The 17,467-nt window shown below is 45.8% G+C and overlaps 2 protein-coding genes across 4 annotated transcripts in view; one reads left to right on the forward strand and one right to left on the reverse strand.

Moving 5' to 3' along the window:
- Nucleotides 1-11,140, reverse strand: part of LOC120320086 (endonuclease domain-containing 1 protein-like) — a 28,515-nt gene extending 17,375 nt beyond the window's left edge. The window contains exon 1 of one of the 3 annotated variants that reach the window (XM_039369531.1): nucleotides 11,032-11,140. The gene's annotated coding sequence lies outside the window, so the exon portion shown is untranslated. Of the gene's footprint in view, nucleotides 1-2,445; nucleotides 2,879-11,031 lie in introns of those variants that run through there. The other 2 variants (XM_039369532.1, XM_039369529.1) reach the window with 2 other exon arrangements.
- LOC120320074 (acrosin-like) lies at nucleotides 10,977-17,164 on the forward strand. The gene is made up of 4 exons (XM_039369508.1): nucleotides 10,977-11,161; nucleotides 13,579-13,835; nucleotides 14,709-14,848; nucleotides 14,960-17,164. The coding sequence occupies exons 1-4, from the start codon at nucleotides 10,977-10,979 to the stop codon at nucleotides 16,262-16,264; spliced, it is 1,887 nt and encodes a 628-aa protein (XP_039225442.1). The 3' UTR covers nucleotides 16,265-17,164.
- Nucleotides 17,165-17,467: the final 303 nt, after the last annotated feature.

Below are 17,467 nucleotides of genomic sequence, written 5' to 3' on the forward strand. Positions count from 1 at the left end.
GAACAGCTTGCCACCAGAAACCATGGAGATTTTTAAGAAGGGACTAGACAGTCACTTGTCTGACATGGTGTAGATTCTCCTGCTTGAGCAGGGGGCTGGACTAGAAGACCTCCAAGGTCCCTTCCAGCTCTATTCTATTCTTCTGGGCAGAAGGAATGGGTTTTCTAAGTGTTAGCTAACATAGATACTTTGTATATTAACTTCATATTTTTAACATAGTTATTTTGTATTTCAATTTGCCTTATTTCCCCTGTCTTAAAAGAATGATCAGGTACAATACAGACAGGAATTTAGGAACAGCTTTTAACATTCCTAAATTGAAGAGATAAAGCGGCTGGAGACCATCTCCAGATTAAAAAAAAGTTTGTTAGTACAAACTGGGGCTTGGTTTATCTCTTTGGTGAACTCTAAACAACATTATTCCTTACAATTTATGCCCCTTCTGACATCAGACCTCATTTTAATGAACATGTGTGATATTATGAGATGCAAATATGTAACATGCTTGACCACATGCAACTGATTTCCTGTGCAAAAGGGAGGTGACTTTGATCCTGTCCAACCAATTTTTCTCTTGGGTTTTTCTTTGTTATGCTAACTATATAGTGAGGGAAAGACTAAGGTTTTCCAAAGAATCTCTTAGGAACAGGAGGGGCTTCAGCTGCGGAGAAGGAAGAGGCAGAAGAGAGAGGAGGAAGAACAGGGATGGTGGGAGAGACAACTTAAGGTATCAAATAGGGAAGCCAAATACACACATAGACACACACAGCTCTCTCTGTTGTCTGATGCTTTCTGATTGCAGTTGACAGCTTCCAACTTCCCCTCCATCACTGACTCTAACACCTCAGCCTGCTTTCTCTCTTCTTCTGGACACCTTTGATCCCCTTCCACACAACCCAGTTACCATTTTATTTTATGAGCAGGGTTGGGAGGACTTTCTGTGGCCCACAAAATAAAGACTACACTTGAGGTTGTCCATCTCTGGTTCCCCACCGGCACAGGTATAAATCTCGATTCCCCAGACACAGACTTTCATTTATGCCCCAGCAGATCGATCTAACCAGATGTCAGAGGGATTCTATGCTGATGGGGAATTCTGGGAGTTGAAGGCCACACACCTTAAAGTTGTTGAGGTTGAGAAACACTGATCTAGGTAACTTGAAGTGACAAGTGAGGTCAAACATCTACATGTGGATCCGAGCCCATCCTAAGGCTCCTAATAGGAAGAGGATTCTGGCACAAGGTGATCCCCAAATCTATTTTCTCTTGAGCAGCTTCATAAATGTTTATCAGAATTTTGAGTTCTGCACTGTGGGTGCCTTTTGATCAGTCCATCTCTCTTTCTCTCAGCTTAACTCATCTTGCACGGGAAAATAAGAATGAGTATTAATCTCTCTCTCTCTCTCTCTCTCTCTCTCTCTCTCCCTCTCTCTGTCTCTGTCTCTCTGTCTCTCTCAGTCTCTGTCTCTGTCTCTCCCTCTCTCTCAATCTCTCTCTCTCTGTGTCTCTGTCTCTCCCTCTCTCTGTCTCTCTCTCTCTCTCAGCCTAACCCATTTTGCAGGGGAAAATAGGAATGAGTATTAGGTATGTTTGCTCCCTTGAGTTCCTTATGTAGTAATTAAGACAGGATAAAAATCTAACAAATAAATAACATGCCTCCTTGGAGCTAGTGTTATTCTGTTGGCTCTAGACTGGACTCTCCCATGTTGCTGGTGGGCCATGAATATTATTCTGTGCCCTTCTAAACCAGGGATGTGCAACTCTTTGGACTTGATTCCAAACTGTGAATGTCATTCTCTCGAGAGAGAAAAGGAGAAGAGTCTTGTATTTAACGAGCAGGAGATTGCATTTCTATGAATTCAACCCAAGGTTGCATGAATTCTGTTGCAGGAGTTCTATCGCCTTTGGGATGGACAAATCTACAGACAAGAAACCCCGATATTGGGGCGTTGTTTCCTGTCTATGCTTCATGAAGAGGTATTGACAATCCTGGTAGCAGGACCCTTGGTGGCGCAGTGGTTAGAATGCAGTACTGCAGGTTGACTCTGCCCATTGCCAGCAGTTCGATCCTGACCGGCTCCAGGTTGACTCAGCCTTCCATCCTTCCGAGGTCAGTAAAATGAGGACTCAGATGGTTGGGGGGGGGGAAGGCTGACTCTGTAAACCACTTAGAGAGGGCAGTAAAGCACTGTGAAGCAGTATATAACTCTTAAGTGCTATTGCTATTGCAAGAGGACTAGATGCTTAAACCTCTTTGCCCATATTAACCATCATTAATTCCGACAATCCTTATGCTTTGACAGAAGGTCAGGTTGTGGTAACCAAAAGTTGCCATCTATGCAATCTTCGGGTGAATTTATCCAGGACCAAAAGAGCATAATTCAATTCATAATTCAAGCATTTGCGCAATAACGCTACATAACAAAGCACCACATGTTGACTTACCCAGCAGAATACTCACAGGTGCAACTAATCTCTTGCTTGGAGGGAAGCGTGAAGTCCAGTGGACAGAGCCAAGATTTATATTCTGGCTATTTCCTGTTTACTTTGCAAATTAGAGAACATGTGGCTGCTGTTTTGATGGCTGTAAAGAAGCCTAATCTATCTGACGTAACATGAGGAGGAAGACCATGTTAAAGCATTGGAAGCAAACAACCAAAAGCTAAAAAGTAGTCCACAGATTGTCAATATTTGGCACCTGTTCCATTAAATTCCAAAGAAACTGATAAGCAATCAGCCGAGTATGGTAGATATTTGAACAAGTTGTAAAAAAAGCAAAGATAAAGAAAAAATAATCTCTGATGGGCAATCTAACATAAGGTGTAGTCAACAGTCTTACTGTAAATTCAGATACACTTATTTCCTCCTAGTCCAGCGGTTCTCAACCTATGGGTTGCGACCCCATTTGGGGTCGATCGACCTCTTTTATGGGGTCGCCAAAGGTGGCGATCCGCCATTTTGTCCCCTCCGGGGGCGCGCTGCGCCTCCGGGGGGGCGGTGCCGCGCACGCGCGCCGCACGTGGGGGCGGCGGCGCGCCTCCGGGGGGCGCCGCCGCGCATGCGCGCTGCGTGTGGGGGCGGCGGCACGCCTCCGGGAACGCCGCCGCGCATGCGCGCCGCGCGCGGGAGCCCCGCCCCCATGCGCGCCGCACGCGGGGGGGCGCCACTGCGCATGCGCGCCGCGCGCGGGGGGCCCCGCCCCCTTGTGCGCCGCGCGCAGGGGGGCGGCGCCGCGCATGCGCGCCGCGCGCGGGGGCCCGCCCCCATGCGCGCCGCCGCCGCGCATGCGCATAACCTTTGTGTGACGGGGTCGCCGTCACACAAAAGTTAAGAACCGCTGTCCTAGTCCAAAGTTTAATAGCATAACAATGGAATAACAAAGCAACAGAATAACAGAGTTGAAAGGGACCTTGGAGGTCATCTAGTCCAACTTCCTGCTGAAACTGGAGACTCTATACATTTCAGTCAATTGCCTGTCCAATCTCTCCTTAAAATCCTGCAATGATGAAGCATCTACAACTTCTGGAGGCAAGCTGTCCCACTGATTAATTGTTCTGTCAGGAAATTTCTCCTTACTTCTAGGTTGGTTCTCTCCTTGATGAGTTTCCATCCGTTGCTTCTTGTCCTGCCCTCAGGTGCTTTGGGGAACAGGTTGACCCCCTCTTCTTTGTGGCAGCCCCTCAGATATTGGAAGACGGCTATTGGTTCTTTCAATTAGACTTGTTGTTGTTGTTAGTTGCGAAGTCGTGTCCGACCCATCGCGACCCCATGAACAATGTTCCTCCAGGGCTTCCTGTCCTCTACCATCTTCTGGAATCCATTGAAGCTTACGCCTACTGCTTCAGGGACTCCATCCAGCCACCTCATTCTCTGTTATCCCTTTCTTCTCTTGCCCTCCATCTTTCAAAGCATCAGGCTCTTCTCCAGTGAGTCCTTCCTTCTCATTGGTGGCCAAAGTACCTGAGTTTCAGGATCTGGCCTTCTAAAGAGCAGTCGGGGTTGATCTCTTCTAGGACTGACTGGTTTGATCGCCTTGCAGTCCAGGGGACTCGCAGGAGTCTTCTCCAGCACCAGAGTTCAAAGGCCTCAATTCTTTGGCGCTCAGCCTTTCTTATGGTCCAATTTTCACAGCCATACATTGCAACTGGGAAAACCAATTAGACTAGATATGCCCAGTTCCTGAACCACTCTACATGTCTTAGACTCCAGTCCCCTTGTCATCTTTGTTGCTCAAATGAACAAACAATAAAAGACATTGATTACAGGTGAGAATTGAACAATAGGAAACATTGATTCTACCTATCATTTCACAAGTAGCAAATGTATGAATTATAATACTTTCCTTCCTACTGAGTTTGTAAAGTTTACAAGTATATTTATGGATCTTCAGAGTACACTCTTATTATTTAGTTCACGAACTGGCCAGGTTTTGTACATCAAACAAGATGGCTTTGGCTAAAAAGAAAACATGGTTTCCTAAACCTCAAAAGAAGGCATGGAGGCTGGGAGTCCTATGAAAGCGGTATGCTGAACAGCAGGGTGATTTTTTTTCCCTCCTGCCGACAAAAGCTGATTTTGCTGCCAAACCTGGTTTTATGGTGGCGAACTCCCCAGATTTGAACAGGAGCAACTAGGATTGACCCAAGATGACCCTTGGACACTCGTGTGCCTGTCTGGGAAGAGGAATGGTTAAGATTTTCAGCAGAATTGATATCAGGTTGGGGTCTCCATCTTGTCCTTTCAGCCGTTTGGGATTATTATTATTTTTTTAGTGCACCTCAGTTTTAACTGCATGTTTAAAAGTTTATATTTTCTTTTCGATTTTCAATTTCAACTGTTAATGGTCACATGACCAAAATGTAATCAATCAATCAATCAAGGCCAAAATAGAGCAATCCCCTGAAACTATTAGCAAAGTGCCTTTTCCTGCACCCCGCATACATATAATCTTGATTGATTGAGTGATTGTTTGAGTGATTGATTGATAATATTGTGCAAACTGGAATGGTCAAGCTTTTCCAGGCTGATATACTGAAAGTCATACAAGGAAACAGGTCTTTGATAAGCAAGTTTATTGCAAGAACGAAGAAAGCCATTGAGAAAGAATTCTAGCAGTTCTGTACAGGAGGTCCTCAACATCCAACCACAATTGAAACTGGAACCTCGTCACTATGTAATGAAATCGTTAAGTAGCTTGCACCTAATTATACAAGCATTTTGATTTGCAGTCGTACAGTGACTTTACTTAATAATAATAATAGTAAAGTTGGAAGGGACCTTGGAGGTCATCTAGTCCAACCCCCTGCTCAGGCAGGAAACCCTATACCATTTCAGACAAATGGCTGTCCAGTCTCTTCTTAAAAACTTCCAGTGTTGGAGCATTCACTGATTCTGGAGGCAGGTGGTTCCCCTGGTTAATTGTTCTAATGGTCAGGAAGTTTCTCTGTAGTTCCAGGTTGCTTCTGTCTTCGGTTAGTTTCCACCCGTTGGTGGACAAGTTGTAAAAAGCAAAAATAAAGAAAATAAAATCCCCAAGATAAGAATAGAAATTAAAGTTTGGGAAATATAAATTGTACAGAAGGCCGTAATAAATGTCAGCAAGGTGCGATAGATATCTGGAGAAGTTGTAAAAAGCAAAGATAAAGAAAACAATCTCCGATGGGCAATATAATATAACATAAGGTGTAGTCAACAGTCTTACTGTAAATTCAGATACACTTATTTCCTCCTAGTCCAAAGTTTAATAGCATAACAATGGAATAACAAAGCAACAGAATAACAGAGGTGAAAGGGACCTTGGAGGTCATCTAGTCCAACCCCCTGCTGAAGCTGGAGACCCTATACATTTCAGTCAATTGCCTGTCCAATCTCTCCTTAAAATCCTGCAATGATGGAGCATCTACAACTTCTGGAGGCAAGCTGTTCCACTGGTTAATTGTTCTGTCAGGAAATTTCTCCTTGCTTCTCGGTTGCTTCTCTCCTTGATGAATTTCCATCCGTTGCTTCTGGTCCTGCCCTCAGGTGCTTTGGAGAACAGGTTGACCCCCTCTTCTTTGTGGCAGCCCCTCAGATATTGGAAGACTGCTATTGGTTCTTTCAATTAGACTTGTTGTTGTTGTTAGTTGCGAAGTCGTGTCCGACCCATCGCGACCCCCTGGACAACGTTCCTCCAGGCCTTCCTGTCCTCTACCATCTTCTGGAGTCCATTTAAGCTCACGCCTACTGCTTCAGGGACTCCATCCAGCCACTCATTCTCTGTCGTCCCCTTCTTCTCTTGCCCTCAATCTTTCCCAGCATCAGGCTCTTCTCCAGTGAGTCCTTCCTTCTCATTAGGTGGCCAAAGTATTTGAGTTTCAACTTCAGGATCTGGCCTTCTAAGGAGCAGTCAGGGTTGATCTTCTCTAGGACTGACCAGTTTGATTGCCTTGCAGTCCAGGGGACTCGCAGGAGTCTTCTCCAGCACCAGAGTTCAAAGGCCTCAATTCTTTGGCGCTCAGCCTTTCTTACGGTCCAACTTTCACAGCCATACATTGCAACTGGGAAAACCAATTAGACTAGATATGCCCAATTCCTGAACCGTTCTACATGTCTTAGACTCCAGTGCGCTTGTCATCTTTGTTGCTCAAATGAAAAAACAATAAAAGACATTGATTACAGGTGAGAATTGAACAATAGGAAACATTGATTCTACCTATCATTTCACAAGTTTCAATATATGAATTATAATACTTTCCTTCCAGCTGGGTTTGTAAAGTTTACACGTATATTTATGGATCTTCAGAATACACTCTTATTATTTAGTCCATGAACAGGTCAGGTTTTGTACATCAAAAAAGATGGCTTTGGCTAAAAAGAAAACATGGTTTCCTAAACCTCAAAAGAAGGCATGGAGGCTGGGAGTCCTCCGAAAACGGTAGGCTGAACAGCAGGATGATTTTTTTCCTCCTGCTGACAACAGGTGATTTTGCTGCCAAACCTGGTTTTATGGTGGCGAACTCCCCAGATTTGAACAGGAGCAACTAGGATTGACCCAAGATAACCCTTGGACATTCGTGTGTTTGCCCGGGAAGAGGAATGGTTAACATTTTCAACAGGAGTTGTATGAGGTTGGGGTCTCCATCTTTTCCTTTCAGCTGTTTGGGATTTTTTTTTAAGCAAACCTCAGTTTTAACTTCTTATTTTGCGTCTTCTTGCTGCTTTATTTTGGAGTTGTGAATCACTTTCGTACAGAAATTGATGGTGGAGAATTCAGTCAGAAAAACAAAGAAAGTCCAGTTGCCTCTTGAAAAAGCACATTTGGGATTCCAGGAAACAGCTCATCCCAGAGAGAAAAAGCCTGGCTGAGCTTCCAGAAGCTTCATCTGTAGACATTCCACAGGCCCAACCATGATGCCAGCCCAATTTTTGTCGTTAATGAGAAGCATTCATATGGTTGCATTACCTAGAACAGGGGTCCCCAACCTGTGGGCTGCAGCGCAGTAGTGGGCCGTGGCCTGCTGGCCACCAGGCCACAGGACAGGCTGGCCAGTGTGTGCACATAACCTGGCTAGTGCCATGGCCGTGAGCAGTGGTGGGATTTAAGTATGTGAACAACCGGTTCTCTGTGTGGATGCCACTTCTGGAAGTCCATTCTGGGCCTGGCCAACAAAAAATTAGCTACCGGTTCTGCTGAAGTGGTTCAAACTGGCTGAATCCCACCACTGGCTGAATCCCACAACAGGACACCATGCTGCAGGATGTGAAAACAGGACAACGATGTGCCATGGGGCGGAAAAACAGACACTGCCGCACTGCAGGGCACAGAAACAGGATGCAAAAATGGGATGGTGATGATGCGCCATGGGGTGCAAAAACAGGATGCCGCGCTCCTGCGCCACACGAGAACGGGGCAGGGCTAGTATCACGCGGGCGCTAGCTCTGTCCCATTTGTGTTGTACTCGCAACCCCATGTGCGTCTGTAAAATGCTTCCCCCTCCCTTTCCCTCTGGTCTGCCAAGCGAGAAAGGTTGGAGACCTCTGATCTAGAACATAGGTAATTGATGGAATCCCCTTGATGGCTCCTCCAGACCCATCTCCCTGGACTATTAGCTAAGAGATGACTTGTTCATTCCAATCCATCCCCATTGGTCAAACCCAGACCTGTCTCCTAGCAATGCAGAAGAACCCACTGACGTTGCCACCTTGGTCTGAACACTAGAGAACAGGATTCTGCGCCATGGACTACAGCGCAGGATCGAGGCCTCGCTTTGGCTGGCTAATCCAAGCAGTTGTAGTCTTTCTGTCATTGTCGAGGCCATGTGGCTTTGACCTAAAGTGTAAGAGGAGGGCCTGGGAAAGATGAAATAAGGGGTTCCCCGTGACACCCATTGCCAGGACTGACCACCAGGGCTTTTCACAATCATGTCTCTTGCGTTTTGGAAACCGTGCTGGCCTTACCAAACGACCTGTTGAAATTTCTTATTTTTTACTGGCAGGTGAATTGTGACAGTCCCCCTGTTCAAAGTAATTGTCAACTTGACGACGCTTAGCCCAAAATTGCAAATTTCAGAGCTTACTTGAGAACAAGCCCCACTTGATACAGTAGGTCAGTGGTGGCGAACCTATGGCACGCGTGCCAGAGGTGGCGCTCGGAGCCCTCTCTAGAGATGGCAACTGTCCCTCTTCAACCAGCTGTCTGCTAACTCGCCGAGGTCCCATGTGTCCGGATGCATCCTAGCATGGCTGGTTTCCCTCCCCCCCATCCCATCCCTCCTGGCCTCACCTGCTCTCCTTTTTCTGGGCACAACCCACTGTATCACCTCCTCAGCTATCGGCCGGCCGTCCAGCTCAGAGGCGGCTTCTCTGAACTGCTGGCGGCGGGCTGCGGAGTCCCAGAGGGGCTGTGGCTGCTGACGGACACTGTCGGCCCCCATAAGCTCACTGGCCTCTGTGTGCGGGGGCCGATGGTGTCAGGCAGCAGCCGCCCTGGCCTCTACCTCACCTTGCCCTGCGACAATGGCACCCCTACCCTACCTCGCCTTGCCTCACCTCACCCCATGGGACGAGCCTCCTGCCTACCGCCCCATCTGCCACAGACCCCTTGGATCTCCCCCAACCCTGCCTGGCCCCCACAGGCGTCCCTCCCCACGAGCAACATTGAGATGACCACGTCCACCTTGGCCACACCCAGGCTGCCATGACCACAGCCACGCCCACCTGGCACCCAGAGATAAATAAGTGGGTTTTGGGTTGTGATCACTGCAGTAGATCATACTCCCTTGCTCTTGTTGTTATTACTAAGGATTGTCAAGGAGACAGTGGAGACATCTTGTTTTTTATTCTGCAACCGTCTCTCCAACAATCTGCAGCCTCCTTAGCTGCCCCTATTTTTATGCAATTTCAAAAGGAAAGTTGAAAGGACCCCTCGTGTCCTTTTTTTTTGGGGGGAGGCAATGATCAGGGTTCAAGGAAAGTCCTGCCCTTGGAGACATGTTGTTTCCAGCAGAGAACGTTGTTATGTGCTCCTGGCCACGTTCCTTCGTGACCAGAGGCGAGGTCGCCTGACCAATAACCAGCCAAGACACGATGAAGGCCTTTTGTTTCATTTATTGCAGTGGTTCTCAACCTGTGGGTCGGGACCCCATTTGGGGTCGAATGACCATTTCACGGGGGTCACCAAACAACGCAGTCCGCCATTTTTCCCCCTTTTCCTTAGCTGTGCTACTCCCTTTTATTCTATTGGCTTTTGAAAGCCAATAGAATAGACTCTCTTGAATAGAGTCTAATTCTATTGGCTTTCCAAAGCCAATAGGAATTGTCCAGGCTGTCTCTGCCCTGCTGAGCCCGCCAAAAGCCCCATTCTGTCTTATATCTCTTCTTTCCTTTTTCTTTTTTTCAAACACTTTTTTTAAGGTTTATATCTTTTTTCTTTTTATTATTATATTTATTTTATTGTTAATTATTTTATAATTTGTTTAATTCTTTAGGATTCTTAAATTTTTTTAATTAAGCCTATATTCAGCTCTGGGAAGCTCGGGGGGGGATGGTGGGGGTGGTTTGGGAGGGTTGAGTGAGGGTTGTTTTGTTTTGTTTTTGTTGTTATTGTTGTTTCTTGTTTTTTGTAAAACTTTTTAAAAAATTTTCAATAAAATATATATATATATAAATAAAAAGTCCCATTCTGCAAACGGTGCTGAACCAGTTGAGTAGTCCTCGACTTACGACCGGTTGTGTAGTCCTCGACTTACGACCGGGGGTCGCGGCATTAAAAAGGTTGAGAACCACTGATTTATTGCAATAAGTGGGGAGAGAAAGCTATCAAAGCTTGGTTCTCTCCGAAGTTTCATCCCAAAATTATTCCTTTCTTTATACAGCCCTGTCCCGGCTGACACATCCCTCCTCTTTCCCCATTGGCTGAGGTACTATGAGGTTACTACTCTTTCCGTCCGCCTCCTACCTATTTCCTGCTACATACTAAATCATACATCACATGTACATTAAAATTAAGAGATGATTTATGCAAGGTGTGTCAGTTAATATTAATCAACTAATTGCACATGCTCAGTAGCCTGAATTCTGCTCCCCCCTTTTTATGACTTCTTAGAAAAATAGGTTCTTTCCTGTTTTGCTAGTTATCTTCTCTTCCAGCTCCTTTTCCCATTCTGAAGACCCAGGTAACAATTTTGCCTATGTGTTTCTCTCACATCCTTCCTTTATGCTCTCCTTTCCTGTTTCTCAGCCATTCTAGTTGCTTCTCCACTCAGTAAATTTCCACGGCAGCAAATTTAATTTTAATTTTCTCTTTCAATATTAAATGTTTGAAGACCTTTCCTTTACTTCTATCAACGTTGACCAACCACCTCCACCACCCACAAATTGTGAGGTCTTCTGTAAAGGCCGTTTCTGCCGGCTTCAGCCTGACCACAATCCGGTGGGAACAAATTCTTTTTTTTTTTCCCCTCTGATCTTTCTGCCTTGGCTTCTTCTTAGACTGTGGGATGCAGCCCAGACATCAGAGCTGGAAGGAAGTGACAGATGACCATCATGCCTTACCTGGAACCTGGCCGTGGCTCATCAGCATCCAGATCTTCACTCCCAAGGGACCAAGGCATTCTTGTGACGGAGCCGTAGTGGATGTCCGTTGGATCCTCGCTGCAGCACACTGTTTCAGTACAAAGGAAAAGTAAGGGGGAAGGAGAAAACCCAGCATCTCCCTCGCTGAGTATTTGTGGATCGGAGATGATGTTGCTTTCACTTATTTTATTTGTAAGCAATCCGTCCAACCGCCAGATCCTAGATTGGTAAATACCGCCAGATCCTAGATTGGTAAATAGCAGATTATGCATCCCAAAAGTACTGTTCAAAAGGCAACTGGACTTTGTTTTTTTCCTTGAAGATGTTTTGCTTCTCATCCTCATTTCTGACTGAATGGTGGAGGATGGAAAGATTTATATTTATATTCCTTGTAGTCCTCTGGCCGTTAGTATAATAATAATAATACGTAATAATAATCCGCACTAGATATTGGAGTTCCTGGATATCTGGTGAAAAATGGGTTACAGGACTCAGGACTGTTGGCTGAGCAACCAGGGCCAGCAGCTGCAGAAGTATTGGAAGAAAAGGTGTTTACCTGTCGCAGATACACCGTGATTGAAAACAAAACCTACAAATAGAAATAGAAAGACAAATTGTCGATAAGAAAGACAAAAAAGTCTGGATAGTGGACGTGGCAGTGCCTGGAGACAGCAGAATAGACGAGAAAGAACTGGAGAAGATAACAAAATACAAAGATCTACAAATAGAAATAGAAAGACTGTGGCAAAAGCAAGCAAGGGTAGTACCAATAGTAATAAGCTCCTTGGGTGCAATCCCAAAACAACTGGAGCACCACTTGAACACCATCATCGGCATTGACAAATTCGCTATTAGTCAATTGCAAAAGGCGGCCTTACTAGGAACTGCATCCATCCTGCGACGATATCTGTAATACCATCAAACATCCACATCTGCCTATGCCAGGTCCTGGGTAAGGACTCAATAGGTAGACAAAATGCCAAATCCAGTCTGAACATCTGGCTTACTGTGCGATGATCCATCAATAATAATAATAATAATAATAATAATAATAATAATAATAATAATAAGAAGGAGAAGGAGAAGGAGAAGGAGAAGGAGAAGGAGAAGGAGAAGGAGAAGGAGAAGGAGAAGAAGAAGAAATTGGAAGGACTTTGGAGGTCATCTAGTCCAACCCCCTGCTCAGGCAGGAAACCCTACACCATTTCAGACAAATGGCTGCCCAGTCTCTTCTTAAAAACTTCCAGTGTTGGAGCATTCACCACTTCTGGAGGCAGGTTGTTCCACTGGTTAGTTATTCTCACTGTCAGGAAGTTTCTCCTTAGTTCCAGGTTGCTTCTCTCCTTGATTAGTTTCCATCCGTTGCTTCTTGTCCTGCCTTCAGGTGCTTTGGAGAATGGCTTGACTCCCACTTCTTTGAAGCAGCCCCTGAGATACTGGAAGACTGCTATCATGTCCCCCCTCGTCCTTCTCTTCATTAAACTAGACATACCCAATTCCAGCAGCCGATCCTTATATGTTTTAGCCTCCAGTCCCCGATCATCTTTGTTGCTCTTCTCTGCACTCTTTCTAGAGTCTCAACATCTTTTTTACATCTTTTAGTACTCTTCCTGAGAGTCATTGAGGCCACTTGGAGACTTATCTGTGCCCTCAGGGTCACCTAAATAGTGCAAATGGGTGTGGATCCTTCTTGGAACTGCTGACAGGACAGTGTTGTAAACAGGAGATAGAGGGTGACGTATCCTTCCCCCTCTGTTGAGGGAGGGGCTGTTCAGTTTTGATGTAGATGGCCTCTCTGACCTCATTTGTCCAAGATAAATCTTCAAGTGGCCTCAACGACTCTGTGAAAGAGTGCTAATGACCAGACGACTGCAAGGAATAGAAATCCTTCCATCCTCCGCCATTCTGTCAGAAGCGAGGAAGCTTCTTGGTTGAGAAGCGAAACGTCTTTAAGAAAAAACAAAGAAACTCCAGTTTGCCTTTTGAAAAAGCGCCCTTGGGACAACCATGGTCTGGATGACTGAGAATCTCCATAGACAAGCAGATTATTTGCATAATCTGGGGGATTCTGGGAGTTGAAGCCTACCCATCTTAAAGTGGTTATTGAGGCTGGAAAACACCGATCTAGAACAGTGCAGTTCTTGACTTACGATCACGACAGAGCCCAATTTTTTTCGGTTGTTAATCAAGACAGTGGTTGTGAGTTTTGCCCCGTTTTATGACTTTTCTTGATAAAGTTCTTATGTGAATCACAGCGATTATTCTAATTCGAGGATCCTCCTCAGGTCTTCCAAGCCTCTTTCAGGAATATATGGAGACCATGTTGTGGGAGGCAAAGACGAGGGACGCGCCGATGTTGCACTTTGTGGATTGAGATTTTTCTATTTGGCAAGGGCCCTAAAGTTCCCTATTTTAAAAAATCTAAGTTCTGGGCATCTAGCTGTGTTTGAAAGATTTCTTTGAGTGCTACAGATCCAATGCTCTGCTTTTTTTTTTGTTTGTTTGTGTTTTTTGTTTTACTTGCAGCTCTCTGAAAGTCTGGAAGATTGTGTTGGGGGCCACCGATCTGTCCAGATTGCCAGACATAGCCCAGTTCCGCTCAATAAAACGAATCATCTTCCACCAGGATTACAATCCCTCCGCAAAGATCAACGACGTGGCGCTGATAGAGCTTGACAGCCCTGTGACGTTCAATGCCTATGTGCAGCCAATCTGTTTGCCCCCGGTCAGCTTGGACTCTGAAGCCTTCTCCATCTGTTACGTCAGTGGCTGGAATTCAAGCGGTGAGGGAATCGGAATGGAGACATGGGAAAGGGTTGGTTGGTGACCCTGAGGACACAGATAAACCTCCAGGTGGCCTCAACGACTCTCCAAAAGAAGGCAAAGGACCAGCGGTCTGCAAGGAGTATAAATCTTTCCATCCTCCCCCCCCCATCCAGTCAGAGTTGAAGAAGCTTCTTGGATGAGAAGCGAAACGTCTTCAAAGAAAAACAAGGAAGTCCAGTTGCCTCCTGAAAAAGCAGTTTGGGGATGACTATGACCTGGATGACTGAGAATCTCCGTAGACACTTAACAACTGTATTCCTAACTTGTTAAATGAATCAGCGCAGTTGTTAGGTTCGTAACACAGTCGTTAAGTGTCTATGGAGATTCTCCGTCATGGTTGTCCCAAAGGTGCTTTTTTCAAGAGGCAACTGGACTTTCTTGTTTTTCTTTGAAGACATTTCGCTTATCATCCTAGAAGCTTCTTCAGCTCTTGACTGGAGGGTGGGGAAATGGGAGGATTTATACTCCTTGCAGAGAGCTGGTCATTTGCATTTTTAGAGAGTCGTTGAGGCCTCTCTCCCTCTCCCTTTCTCTCTCCCTCCCTATCTCCCTCTTTTCCACTCCCTTTCCCTCCCTCTCCTTCTCCTCCTCTCCCTCCCTCTCCCTTTCCCTCTCCCTCCATCTCTCTCTCCTTCCATCCCTCTCCCTCTCTCCCCCTCTCTCCCTTTCCTCCCCCCGTTTTTTAACAGACTTTGTGTCAAGCAGGCCTTAGATGCCAAACTGGGGAATGGGTTGTGATTGGTGTACGTATGTATGTGTGTTTGTCTGGGAAAGAACTGCTACAAAAAGCAGAGGTGATCATCCAGCTGAGTTCCATGCTTTGCCCATAGGTATCTCCGCCGTCGTGTATGAAGTCAAAGCAGATATTCTAGAGACGACGACATGCAACAGCAGCGAGTGGTATCAAGGGAGGATGAATCCGCACACGCTCTGTGCAGGTTTGCACGAGAGGGATAGCGACTCTTGCCAGGTAAATGTTGTGCCCATCGGCAGCAAGAACAGCAAAAGCTGTTACTTAAAATACATAAAATACTGACAGCAGTTTTCCAGTGTTTCATTTCTTTTTTCCTTTTTCCTACAGGGGCACAATGGAGGTCTTTTAATGTGTAAGACATTGCCCAAGTCACCATACTACATACTTGGCATTTCCAACTCGGAGAAGGATTGTGCCAGGACAGAGTACCCCAGAATTTATACCTCCGTTCAGCAGTTCCTGGAATGGATCTCCAAAAAGATGGGAAGCCAAGAGATCCAAAAGGAGGAAGTAGACCGTAAGATTGAGGAGAGCAGTTCCATTTCAATCACAAACGTCCCGAAGGAAACGGTTGTCATACAACCCCCATTTATTCCTCAAGAAACAGTTCCCACACTTCTAGATCCTCCCTATGTTCCAGAAGAAACAACTCCTTCGCCTCCAGTGTCTCCCTTTATTCCTACAGAGACGAAACTCATTCTGGAGCTTCCATCGGTCGACGAGCCATTTCATACGGGACACAAAGCAGTCGATAGCTCAGTGCAGTATCGCCTTCCAAACACAACTGCTTTGCCCCCCGAATATGTTCCTCCAGAAGCAGAAGTCACTCTGGAGCCCCCATATATCCCTCTAGAGGACCCTGATCATCTAGAGCCTCCGTTCATCCCTCCAGAAGCATCCATCCTTGTGGAACCTCCATACACCCTTCGGGAAACCACGGCTTCTCTAGAGCCACCCTACACGCCCCAGGAAATCACCACTCCTCTAGAACCTCCATACACCCCCACGGAGACTTCTATTCCTCTAGAAAATCCATACCTACCTTCGGAGACCTCTGTCACTATAAAAGCACCATATGTGCCTGAAGAGACCCCTCCATCTCTGGAGGCACCATATCATTCTCCAGAGACCTCCCCTACTCTAGAACTTCCATACACGCCTCCAGAGACTCCTGCTACTCTAGAAACCCCATACATGCCTCCAGAAACTCCTGCTCCTCTACAGCCGCCCTACACACCTCCAGAAGCTCCCACTTCTCTAAAACCTCCATATATGCCCCCAGAATCTACTACCAATCTAGAACGTCCATACACACCTCCAGAAGCTCCCACTTCTCTAAAACCTCCATATATGCCCCCAGAATCGACTACTAATCTAGAACGTCCATACACACCTCCAGAAATTCCTGCTGCTCTAGAACCTCCATGCATACTTCTAGAAGGTCCAGGAACATCCCAAGGCGCTCCTCCTCTAGAAGCTCCAAACACACCTTCAAGAAATCCCGCTCCTAGAAACCCTCCATGCATATCTCCAGAAACGTTTGCTCCTCTAGACATTCCACACATACCCCCAGAAGCTCTTTCTTCTCTAGAACCTCCACACATATCTTCAGAAATATCTTCGCCCTTATAGCCCCCATACATCCCCGTGAGGCCCACGTCCACCAGAACAGCCATACACACCTCTAGAAACCCCTGCTCAAGAAACTCCTGTTCATCTGGAACCTCCTCCTCTCAAGACTCATCCTACAGGTCACTACCACTCTGGAACCATCGTATATTTTTCATGAACCCCATTGTGCCTTCAGCGACTAGCAATATGGAGCCTCCACATATTTCTCCAAGGTACAATCTCTCTAAGACTTCTCCGTCCATTGAGTAGTCATCTACTCCACCAGAGTATCCGTATTTTTCTCCAGATGCACCTGGTAGATGACCTTTCCCCGTGGAAACCTTTCTCCATTGACCTCCCCTCTAATATCCAACATACTCTTCACACAACATTGGGAGACAATGAAGCATTGTCAAAACGAGATTCCAGATGTTCCTCTCTGATCCAGATGTCTCCAGAGGCATCTGTTCCTGTTGAGTGGCTACACTGTCTTCCTAGAATCTTTTATGCTTAGAGTGACCATGTACAACGTTGGCTTCTGCACCCCTAAACAACTCCCCTGCTCTTCCAGAGTTCTTAAAACAGCTCCAGGAAACAACCATGACAAATATCATAAAATTTAGTTATACTTTAGAACACATAGATTTTATTGATTTGTTTAATGTATTTAATTATTCAATTGTTTCTTTATTAAACTGCTCTATCCTCATCCAAAGTGCACCGGCATCTCTCTTGAAACAGCCACCTTATTGCAACATCTTCGGATGGTCATCTACTCTGGAGGTTCCACCTGAATGACATGGCTTGGACTTGGTCCAGGTAGTCCTCAACCTACGACCACAATTGAGCCCCAAACTTCTGTTGCTAAACAAGACAATTCAGTGAATTTTGCCCCACTTTATGACCTTTCTTGCTACAGTTCTTGAGTGAATCACTACAGTTACTAAGTTATTAAGTGAACAACTGTGATTGTTGTTAGTTAAGACGGTTGTTAAGTGAATTCGGCTTCCCACAAAATTTAAGAAATAAAATTCCAACTAGGATCAAGTTATTCTTGCAACGTTTTTAAACTCCCCTGGAATAGTCAGTCGCCACTGTTTTTAGAGGGAGAAGTAAAATGTCCCGTCCCTCTCCACGGGGGGGGGGGAGTACTTAGGCAGCTTATGCAGGTAAAAAAGATAGTTAAGATTTAAGAGAGGTAGATCTCACCCAGTCTCTTCCGCG

Source organism: Crotalus tigris, unplaced genomic scaffold (assembly GCF_016545835.1).
Source record: "Crotalus tigris isolate CLP2741 ecotype Arizona unplaced genomic scaffold, ASM1654583v1 scf7180000021160.8983255:1529534, whole genome shotgun sequence".
In the NCBI taxonomy this organism is placed as follows: domain Eukaryota; kingdom Metazoa; phylum Chordata; class Lepidosauria; order Squamata; family Viperidae; genus Crotalus; species Crotalus tigris.